This window comes from Cryptosporidium hominis, assembly GCF_000006425.1.
Source record: "Cryptosporidium hominis TU502 chromosome 3 CHRO013127, whole genome shotgun sequence".
In the NCBI taxonomy this organism is placed as follows: domain Eukaryota; phylum Apicomplexa; class Conoidasida; order Eucoccidiorida; family Cryptosporidiidae; genus Cryptosporidium; species Cryptosporidium hominis.
Genome location: NW_667221.1, coordinates 1 through 10,893, shown reverse-complemented (window position 1 = coordinate 10,893; position 10,893 = coordinate 1). Strand labels below are relative to the sequence as shown.

At 32.1% G+C, this 10,893-nt stretch overlaps 5 protein-coding genes across 5 annotated transcripts; 1 reads left to right on the top strand and 4 right to left on the bottom strand.

The window, feature by feature from the left end:
* Positions 1 to 1,698: 1,698 nt before the first annotated feature.
* Positions 1,699 to 2,772, bottom strand: Chro.30342 (guanine nucleotide exchange factor eIF-2B delta chain, long form - mouse). The annotated part of the gene is made up of 1 exon (XM_661197.1): positions 1,699 to 2,772. One exon carries the CDS (start codon positions 2,770 to 2,772, stop codon positions 1,699 to 1,701), a length of 1,074 nt encoding a protein of 357 aa, XP_666289.1.
* A 197-nt stretch (positions 2,773 to 2,969) lies between these two features.
* On the bottom strand, positions 2,970 to 4,670 carry Chro.30343 (MAPK). Its single annotated transcript, XM_661196.1, has 1 exon — positions 2,970 to 4,670. One exon carries the CDS (start codon positions 4,668 to 4,670, stop codon positions 2,970 to 2,972), a length of 1,701 nt encoding a protein of 566 aa, XP_666288.1.
* A 573-nt stretch (positions 4,671 to 5,243) lies between these two features.
* Positions 5,244 to 6,422, top strand: Chro.30344 (protein kinase , cAMP-dependent, catalytic chain). Its single annotated transcript, XM_661195.1, has 1 exon — positions 5,244 to 6,422. One exon carries the CDS (start codon positions 5,244 to 5,246, stop codon positions 6,420 to 6,422), a length of 1,179 nt encoding a protein of 392 aa, XP_666287.1.
* Positions 6,423 to 6,590: 168 nt separating this feature from the next.
* Chro.30345 (hypothetical protein) lies at positions 6,591 to 7,553 on the bottom strand. Its single annotated transcript, XM_661194.1, has 1 exon — positions 6,591 to 7,553. The coding sequence occupies one exon, from the start codon at positions 7,551 to 7,553 to the stop codon at positions 6,591 to 6,593; it is 963 nt and encodes a 320-aa protein (XP_666286.1).
* Positions 7,554 to 7,791: 238 nt separating this feature from the next.
* Positions 7,792 to 9,969, bottom strand: Chro.30346 (exportin 1 (chromosome region maintenance protein 1) (caffeine resistance protein 2)). Its single annotated transcript, XM_661193.1, has 1 exon — positions 7,792 to 9,969. One exon carries the CDS (start codon positions 9,967 to 9,969, stop codon positions 7,792 to 7,794), a length of 2,178 nt encoding a protein of 725 aa, XP_666285.1.
* Positions 9,970 to 10,893: the final 924 nt, after the last annotated feature.

Below are 10,893 nucleotides of genomic sequence, written 5' to 3'. Positions count from 1 at the left end.
TTCGAAAATTTGCATCTTTGAACATGTTCTTTAGCATTTTTCGCAATTTTATTCATGCTTTTTAGATATAAGTCATTTTTATCGTTATCATACGTAACTTGTTCACTAATATACAATAATGACAAAAATAGTCCAATTGATGTTATTAAATCTTTGTTAAATTGGTCAAGACTATTTGAGCACAAAATTCTGTAAAAAACAGAATTAATCACCTTTTTCGTAATTTTCCCATCCTTGTGTTCGCCTAAAACAGTAATAAAAAGAATTTTAGTATATTTTATTAAACTACTAAATGAATTGCTGCAGCATATCACAATACTAGAAATACGGTTTAATATAGATGTAATGGATAATAATATTTGCTGATCAATTTCAAAATAATGATCTATAGTATTTTCCATATTATTACTGTTTAGAAAAGATGTTATTTTGTAAGCAAAATCTGGAGTTTGAAGTAAATAAATTAATATTTTTTTTAATACCAAATCTAAATTATATATTCCTTCAAATAATATTGGTAATACATTGTTAGAGCGCAAAGTTTCTTTGTTATTAAGTCCTGCGGACGAAACTAACATTTCAAATAAGTCGTTAAGGATAAATTGAACAGAATAAGTATATTTTTCAATCAACAATTGATTTTCTCCATTAATTAAGTTAGAATTATTAGTATAAAAATCTGTATTAATATCTTCAATCATATTTTCCACAACAAAATTGACCAAGTTATTAAAACTATCAAGGACAAATTGAGTATATTCTGAAATATTTGGTTTAATTATCTTCGATTTTTGCATAAAATTTCGTAAGTAATTCAATAATTTTCTCTTTAAGTTTTTGTTATTTTCTACGAAAGCGACTAGTAGTAGTATTAGGCAACATGACCTACTTATGCTAGAAACGTCTGTTGAGCATATCTTTTCTTCTGCATTTCCATATTCGAAATCAATTTCTAGATCTAATCCAATTTCATGAATGATTTGAGCAACATCTTTCTTCACATAAGGGTATCTATAAAAATATCTATTTGATAATTCGATCAATAAATTACTCATAAAAAGATAATTTAGCACTGAAAAAAAATACTTAAACTGAAAGCTAATTGTATTAATATTAATAGATTTTTAGAGCAAATAGATTAGACTAGGAATTTTGGATTACCTGCTATTAAAGAACGATATTCATCAACCAATCCAATAAGATGGAATTTCAGACTGGGGCGACAAGAAAGTCGTCATGAATCAACGCAAATTGTCAATCATCATACACTCCAATACTTACTGAAAATGCGAATACCAAGGCTAATTGAAATTAAATACCTTAGTAGAATAATAATTTGAGCTCAGTTATTAGTTGTTTCTTCAAAAATACATTATTTCAGAAACACGGAAACCAAATACATCATTGCATTTAAAAATCGCATTTAAGTGGTAAATTCCATCCGCAATAGAGGTAAAATCGATCCCTAAGCCATGGTAAACTTACGAATAAATTATAATCTTCACATTTCATTTAGGACACGGTAGTATATAAAATTAATCTAGCTTAGCAATAATTTAATAGTTTGATAAGAGCCTCAGGACAATACATTATGCCGTCTAATTAAACTCGGCGCCCATGTCATTTTTCGCCTTGAAAAAGAGAATGATTTGAAGTCAATTCCTTTTTTCGCAAACAACTTTTTATTAGACTGCTATTCTAATTTATGGGTTTATTTTGTATTGAAAATGACTCAGCAGAAAAAATACCGTCTTCTGTAACAATTGCGTTTATGAACTTGGGGGGGATTACGTCGTAGCAAGGGATAAATGTAGCTATTTGCGGTTTAGGCAAACTTTCCGAGTTTTCTGGAGCATATTGGAGGTTATCAGATATGCCTTGTTCAACAACTTCGTTGAAAACTGTTGAATACTCAAAGTAATTCTTTTCGCATAGTTTATATGATTCTGAAACGATCATTACAGGAATGTGGTGTATATTTGCAAGCATTGCAACAAGTGATGATCCAGAACGATTCATTACATATCCATTAGAAAATATTGCACACGAACCAATAATCACTTTGGTTGCGTACCTCAAATGGTAGGCTAAACAATTAAGTAATGTATAGGTTATTTTTATCCCCTTTAGAGATAGTTTTTTAGCAATGTCTTGACTACTGGAATCAAGGTTGTTCTTTGAATCAACAACGATTAGTTGAAAATTCTTGTTCATTTCTGCAGCCTTAAATAATGATTTGATTACAGAACTAGAATTGGAATATGTAACTATTACATCACCATCAGTAATATATTTGTTTGAAACTAAATATGAAATTCTTTCACATGCGTTCACAATTCTTTGATAAATATAAGTTTTTATACTAGAAATTAGTTGGTTTATTATTTCATTTGGTGGGAGAGACGGATTAATTTTGCATATTTGTTTTTTTAGCCATTTAATCACGTTCCCCATCGCAATGTTGTGTTGTCTCTGCGATGTTATATATGAGATATGCACGTCTAAAACCATCTTTAAATGCTTTTCAATACTTTTGTATGGAGGGCAGTAATAATCCTCAAGCATTTGCCCAATGGCAATTAGCAGGCATTTACTCCTCATATTTGTACCAACAATTTTCCTGTCTTTCATTCTCATTCCCAATCTCAAAATAGCAGGATGAATTTTAGACTGATCCAGTATCGAAATAAAAGAGTGTGAAATGGAATTCCTACCAAAGTATGGGCATATAGGACAATTAAATATGTTTTGTACAACATTTTTTTTCTCCATTATATTAAAAACCTAGTAAATACTAAAAAAAAATTGCGCCCAAATAAATCGTACTTTTATTAACGGAGCTGACATTTATTTCGATTTATAGGCCAGCATTTACTGTTGGATATAGCTTTAGCAGCAAGAAAATCAAATAAAACTGACCTTCAATAAATTTACTCAATCCTTTTAGATTTGAGTGGATTTCAAAATATTTATATATTGCTTTCTGTTTTTCCATAGGCAATTCTTTTTAAATTGTCAGTAGTACTCTTGACATGTTGACCCACGCCAACCACCGTGTTTTCCATATTCAAGTTTGCATCATTACCTGATTCTGAGTCACTGGGGTATGATATAAATGGATACGTTCTTTTTTGTAACGCTGGCGTTGTAAGACATAATTCTTGCGAACGATGAAGGAGAAGTCCTTCAGATCCAACGTCGTACTCATTTGAGGGAATAATAGTCCCTGATTGTGCAGGTTGAGAGTTTGACATTCTATTTTGCTTGTGGACTATTGACAGCCTTTTAACCATATCAATTGTACCTAAAATATCAAAGCTGTTAGAAGGGGTAATTGAAGTAGAAGATGACGTACTCATAAGAGAATCAACCATGTATGCATTTATTCTATCTTTTCCCCTCAGTGTATTTGTAGCATACTTTGACCTTAGCATTTGTAGATGCTTTTTTGGGACGTTGATACCTAAATGGTGAATAAACGGAAAGTCTCGAATTAAAATCTCTGGATGAAAATCTGCAATTTCTTCGTATACCTTATTCTGTAACAGTCTCTTTGTTGGCTCAAAGTTGTCGAAAGACCAATCAATTGAATCAGTAGTGTTGGAATCCAATGAAATTAATTCTGGTTCAATAGAGTTATTCGATTTAAACTGAATTTTGTGTGCACTTGATGATTTTGGAGAGTCGTACCCTGAGTTAATATTAATGCCATTGAAATATGGATGCGATAGAGCCTCTTCAGCTGTTATTCGCTTTTTTGGATTAAAGCTTAGCATTTTTTCAATAAGGTCAATAGCTTCAGGGCAATTAAATCCGGGGAATAAAGTCGAAATATGCCTACCCTTATAGTTTGGAAGCGTGTCTAAGTACTTTCTCGCATTCTCGGTACTCCCCTTGTAAGGAAGCCAGGAATCTAAGTCATCTCTGCTTGGGGTACCCAAACAAGAAATAATAGCTTTAAGTTGATCTAGATGGTCATGACCAGCAAACAAAGCACTCCTTTTAATTAATTCAGCAAAAATACAGCCTGCACTCCATATATCCACAGCTTTATCGTATCTATTTACACACAAAATTATTTCGGGTGCCCTGTACCATCTCGTAACTACATAATCTGTTAATTCGTCCTTGCTTTTATCAATATCACAAACATTTCCTCTTGCTAAGCCAAAATCACAAATCTTTAAATCACATGATAAGTTTACAAGGATATTTGATGGCTTCAGATCACGGTGTATAATATTTACCTTATGTAGGTAAGATAATCCTCTTAAAATTTGATACATAAAATATTGTATATGTTCATTTGTTAGTGTCTGTTTACTATATATCACACGGTGCAAATCTGTCTCCATTAACTGAGTAACAATATATATATCTTCAAAATTCGGAGAGTCTGGAGGAAGGAGATCGATAATACCCAAAATGTTTTCGTGTTGAAGCTGCCTTAAAAGCTTAATTTCTCTTAGAATTCTCTTTGCATCTATTAAGTCCTGAAATGCATCAAATATCTTCTTTACTGCAATATAAGATCCTCGAGATTTATCGTAAAATGAAACTACACATCCATAAGCACCACTTCCAACTTTTTTAATAAACTTGTAATGTTCAGGAACTGTGTACGTGTTTCCATCTTCTACATTTACAGTAATATTTTTTGTGATTTTCATTATTTCATAGATTATCAAAATAATCTACATTACGAATTTATAATCTTACGGCCTTTTAGTGGTACATTTCAATATTAATAATCCCACATGTTTAACATGTGGGCATTTTACCGCCTTAGCTACGGCACGACGTTCTTTGAGTGGAAATTATGAAGTTACAAAAAATTTAAAACCAAAAATTCATTGAGCAATTTATTAAAGGAATTGAAAGTGTGTCACCAATTACAAGTTAAAAAATTAATTTGAATGGCAAAAATTTAATTGATACATATTTTTAACGAATAAGTAATATTATATAGAACTTCTAGATTTAATTTTTTTGTATTGCAATTACAAATTTGAAGAATCATGGCGCCCTAAGCGCCTATGTTCATGCATGACAGAAAAATCAGCGAGTGTAGACGGAGTGTGCAAAGCGAATTAATGTCTTAGTCTATAGTGTTGTATCTAAAGCCATGCTCTCGCTCATATTTTTATAGCTATACACATACTTCGGTCCCAGACAATAATTATATTATATTTTTTGCTTAGTACCGTAGGGGACTTAATTTGGTATTATTCAAATTATTACGAATGGATGGAATTTGGAAAAGACTTGTTTCTGGAGGGAAGAATCACTCCTCAAAAGAGGGCGGCAATAGTCAGAAAAATGCAGTTGCTGCTAACAATCGGACATGTGAAAATGGCCGAAGTTTAGATTTTAATACCAATAATAAGTCCCACAATAATCCAAATAATGACAACCGTTATCCTGCTACTTCAAACATCAACAAGCATGACACGGATATATCGGGGAATAACCAGAAAAAATATAGCATCGACGATTTTCAGCTTATTAGAACATTAGGAACAGGCTCGTTCGGAAGAGTTTTCTTATCTAAGCACAAGGAAGATAATAGCATTTATGCAATAAAAAGACTTAAAAAAAGTGTGGTTATTCGGCAAAAGCAGGTGGACCATATTACAAATGAAAAAGCGATTCTTTCAAGAATTAAACATCCATTTTTAGTTAGAATGTTTGGAACATTTAAAGATGACCGATATTTATACATTATGATGGAATTTGTTATAGGGGGAGAGTTTTTCACATACCTAAGAAGGTGTAGGCACTTTGACAATGAAACTTCAAGGTTTTATGCTGCGCAAGTTGTGTTAATGTTTGAATATTTGCACGGAAAAAACATTATATATAGAGATCTTAAACCAGAAAATATTCTAATTGACAAAGATGGGTATTTGAAGCTAACTGATTTTGGATTTGCAAAGGCAATCGAATATAGGACGTTTACACTTTGTGGGACGCCTGAATATATCGCTCCAGAAGTTCTTTTAAACAAGGGCCATGGAAAGCCGGTTGATTGGTGGACGCTGGGCATATTGATATATGAAATGGTTGTAGGCTTCCCCCCTTTTTATGATGATGAACCTATGGGTATCTATCAAAAAATTCTAGCGGGTAAGATTTTTTTCCCTAAGTATTTTGACAAAAATTGTAAAAGTTTGGTGAAAAGACTGCTTACTCCGGATTTAACAAAAAGATATGGTAACCTTAAAGGCGGTGTTAGTGATATAAAACTACATAAGTGGTTTTATAATTATGACTTTAATTCTTTGATATCAAGGAAAGTTGACCCCCCGTATATTCCTAAGGTCAACTCGTATGATGATTCATCGAATTTTGAAGAATATCCAGATAGCCATGAACAACCTACTACTGTTACAGGTAATGCTGATCCATTCGTTGACTGGTAGTTTAACATATACATAGCTTAATCCTGCCCAAATAGTTATGTCTTTCTAGTTATTTCTTTCTATTGCAGCACGCTTGACTTAGAAGATATTGTAAATGACTGTGTTGTAATATCCCATTAGTATTTAAATGATATTTTATTTTTTACAGTGTTTATAATGCGTAAATAATCAATTATCAACAAAGCAATTTCCCTGACTATATTTTAGGCTAACGTGATCGCTATACTCGCACGGAGTACAGGAAGAAAATATGCTATTTGTAAACAGGTTTCCTTTATTGGGGTAAGCTTTATTATCTTTTACGTTGTGCTCAAAATATTCTTCAATACGGAAGTACTCTCTTTCAGAATTTTCCGGAAAGAAATCTTTAAATTCATTACTTTGATTCTCATTATGTTTTGTGAAATAATTCTCATTATCAATTATTTCTCGAGAAAACGTGTTGTCAACAATTTTCTGGAATGAATTGGACTCAATGTTATCGTGTCTTTCTTCAAACTCTATCTCTTGATGACTATTCCCTAAACAATTACAAGTCAATTTATTTGGTTCATTAAAAATAGGTGATTCAACAATTTTTTCAACATACCTCCTTGGTCCATAAGAACTTGAAGAAGGCAATACGGAACGTCTATTAGAGGGATATTCAGCCTGAATAGTGCAGAAAGAAGCAGATGAGCCCGAACAAATAGGTGTAATACAATTCCCTGTTAACGTTGGGTGTCTTAAATTTCCTTTAACTGAGCCATCAGCATTTATTGAACCTTGTAAATTTGGGCTTACTCCTATGTTACTGCTTGCACTGTAAAATTGATTATATTGGGGTTTTTGATTATTTGCGTTGTACGAGTATGCATTGTTATTATTATACTTTCTTTTGCTATATTTAGCTTTTTTCACTCTTCTTTTTTGTGATATACATCTTCCAGTAAGGAAAAAAGCTCTGCATGGATAAATACAGCACTTAAGACACGGAACCAAACATCCATGCACAGGGTTTATATCCTTAAATTCATCCCCATCTGTTCCTTCAAATTCAAGTTGATCTTTTTTTATATACTCTTTCCTGCACCCTCTAGTACTAATGTTTTGACAAAACCTACGTTCCTCTTCTTCACGTTTGATTGACATATTTTTTCAAGTAGACAAAAATAAAAGAATAAAATTCAATTAAGTTAAGAGATAATTAAACTTTCGTAGAGGTCTACCTAGTCCCATTTTTCTAAAATTGTTTTGTAGAATTATTATAACATAAAGTTTCCAAAGTGCCCGGACCTCCAGTTTGAATAATAAGCTAGAGTAATGATGGATGCAAATATAATATATTTTTCTATAATTGGAACATTTAAAGAATTAAATATCTGACTATTTATTCGTCTTCGTCGTCATCTTCAATATCATCATCATCACCCTCACCGCTATTAGAGTTTAGCCCAATTTCTTGGTTTATTAGGCCGGGAATCATCCATTGCTTGCTGTTTTCAATTTCAATTGCACGTTTTAATGCAATACTTTTTTCTATTTCAAACATTTGTTTGCTCTCCTCATTAGTGAATTCCTTAATTTGAATAAGGAAATCATGTACAAGTCTTTGAAAGTCAGAGATGGTTTTGCTATGAACACTATTGAAAAGTTCAAGTACAAAGACTTCAACTTGCTCTTTTTGGACGGTAATGAACGATTTGATGAGTAAGTCTGCAATATACTCCATAACTCCTACTTTTGAAATTTTACATGTGGTTCCTTGGCAAGAATCGCATATTAGTGAAGAGTTAGAAGCTATATTTGTTTGCTTATTGCCTTGATTTCCTTCAAATAGAGAGAATTCTGAAATTTTAATCAGCTCATATAGTACCATTGTTTGGTACTGAAAACCTGATGTATGTAATGTATCTGTCAATACACAAAATATCTCTCTAATTATTGATAAGTAGAATGCATGGCAAAATTGAAAAAGTGTATTGTTTTGAGCACATGAACTCTGAATACCGTTATCCTTCGAGCCATTATGATTAATCAAATTAATTAAAAAGTTGTATAATACAATTAATCCTTTTTCCGCCATATTTGGTTGTTCATGCCTAATAGCCCAAATAATACTCTCAATATAAAGCGTTAATATATTTCCTGGCAAGTTGAATAATTGCAAGAAACAAAATTCATTACAATCAGCCAGGAAGGAATAAAAAAACTCTCTATGGTCTGGGTATGCATGAAAATTGTCCTTAATCATGGATAAAGTGCATTCGAAGAGATGGTAAATGATAGCATTAAACAAATCATTATTCGCTTTAACAATATCATTTAAACGTACGATAATTGTACTCGATAAAATAAGTACTTGAGATTCCTTAATCTCAGAAATACATGCATGGTAATCTTCTAAAACTGGAATAATAATTGGATGTATAATATATTGCAGCATTTCTGTCCCTGTGATATTGTGATACAAAATCGATTGTATATCTGTTATATATCCAGAAAGATTCTTGTTTTCGCTTAACTTGAGTTTTTTTCTAGGTGCGATAAAAGAAATAAAAGAGTTAATTAATTTAATTATTTCTTTTTTGGAAATTCTTAATTGCTTAATATGAGCATGGGAAATAATTACAACCCCTTTTCGCTGAACTTCTCCAGCTATGAAATTAGAATATAATTTATAGAGTTCAATTAAGAACGAACTTCTTTCAATAAGTACACGGGCAAATCCAACTCCACAGCTAGATGCAATTGTTTCCATAATGCGTACAATAATAATCAATTTTTGTGAACATTCCATCGAACATAACTCATTTATTATACCTCGGTTATCAGGATTAGATCTCAATTCAACCAATCTGGAGATAATGTCCTTCCAATATAAACTATCAAAAATGAGTAGTAATTCAGTTACGTACAGATACTGCTCATCAACATCCTTTAGAGAAGAGATAGTTAATGAGATTCCCTGTATTAGAATAAGTATTTGTTTGTCATCAAGATGCTGTTTTAGCTCGTGAGAATAACCTATCATATACTTTAAAAACTTAATTTCTTGTGAACCCCCGTCAATGATTTCGGACAGCATTTGATTACTTGAACCTCTATTATTTCCATCGATAAAATTATTCGAACTCATTGATTTTTTACATTTAGTTGCAATTTTCAAAAATGCTTCACATGCCATATCTTTTACCCCAGGAAATGTTTCATGCATAAACTCAAATAGCTTGTTGATTACAGTTTGAAGAAATTTCCAATGGTCTCTGAGAAACCTTGGATACTGCCCTACTACATACATAACACAACTAGCAACGGCTGCTTTATTGGCCTTACCTCTTTTTCTTTCGCAAAGCATCAACAAAGATTTAATGACCTCTATTATTAGTCTCCTTTCAATGTTTTTGCTCAAACTTCCGCTAATACTACCAACTGCCCAGCATAGTCTATTAAGTTTTATAGGATTCCATTGATTCCCAGAAGAGGAATTGCAAGTGCAAATAACTCCACAATTAATACAAACAACATCGAATTCTTCTTGAAGTAATTGCAAAATGATCTTTTCCATATAGTTTTGGCCTAGGTTACTTAAATAAATTAATATCTCACGCAAGGACTTATATAAAGATATTTCATCTGTATCTGGAATATTTTCTCTAGTCACTTCGCCTGTTTCTGGATCAATAGCAATGTAAAACTTCTTGCGGTTTTGCCATCCTACATATTACCATTTTTCTAACATCACATAATAATGACTGATAGTGGACTAATCTAGAACTGTATTCTTCAGGATTGTTAAATGGGTTCTCTTGTCTGTGAGGATCAGAATTATCAATATTTACAAAAGTATCATTTTTCAATAGAAACAAGGGCGATGATTTTGTTTGAGAGTTCATCATTGAGGTGTCATTTGACTTCTTTTTTGAATTATCTAAAACATCATAGACCAGCTGTTGAGTGAAATGAAGCCAAAAGTCGACGCAAACTTTAAAAATCTCATCATTTTGAATGTAACTAATATTTACCATACGTTCTAGAGCAAAATCCATTCCTTGTATGGTCTCTGGATACTTTTCGCAAATCGTTAGTCTATGAGTTTTAATGAAACTAGAAAGCAAGAGTGCGACATAGTTAAAGTATCTCTCATAGTACAATCTTGTGCTTGTGGAAACATTTGGCATACTATCATACTGCGCATATTCATTCGGGACCTCTTTAATGCGATTGACAATTGAAAGCCATATTTGAACCATTTGATCTTCAATCTGTTTGTTAAAACTTCCATTGCTATCTTTCGTATTTTCATCAAATTTTAGAGGAGAAATTTCAGTTAAACATTTAATTGACTCGAGTCTAAAGGAGGGATTTCCCCAAAAGTGGTCCAAAAGGAATTGAAGAAGGTTGTAAATAATACTGTTATTACCATTTGAAGCTATTGAATGAGGTAGCTGAGGCCTCAAATCGCATTCTAATATATAGGTTAGCGGAATCC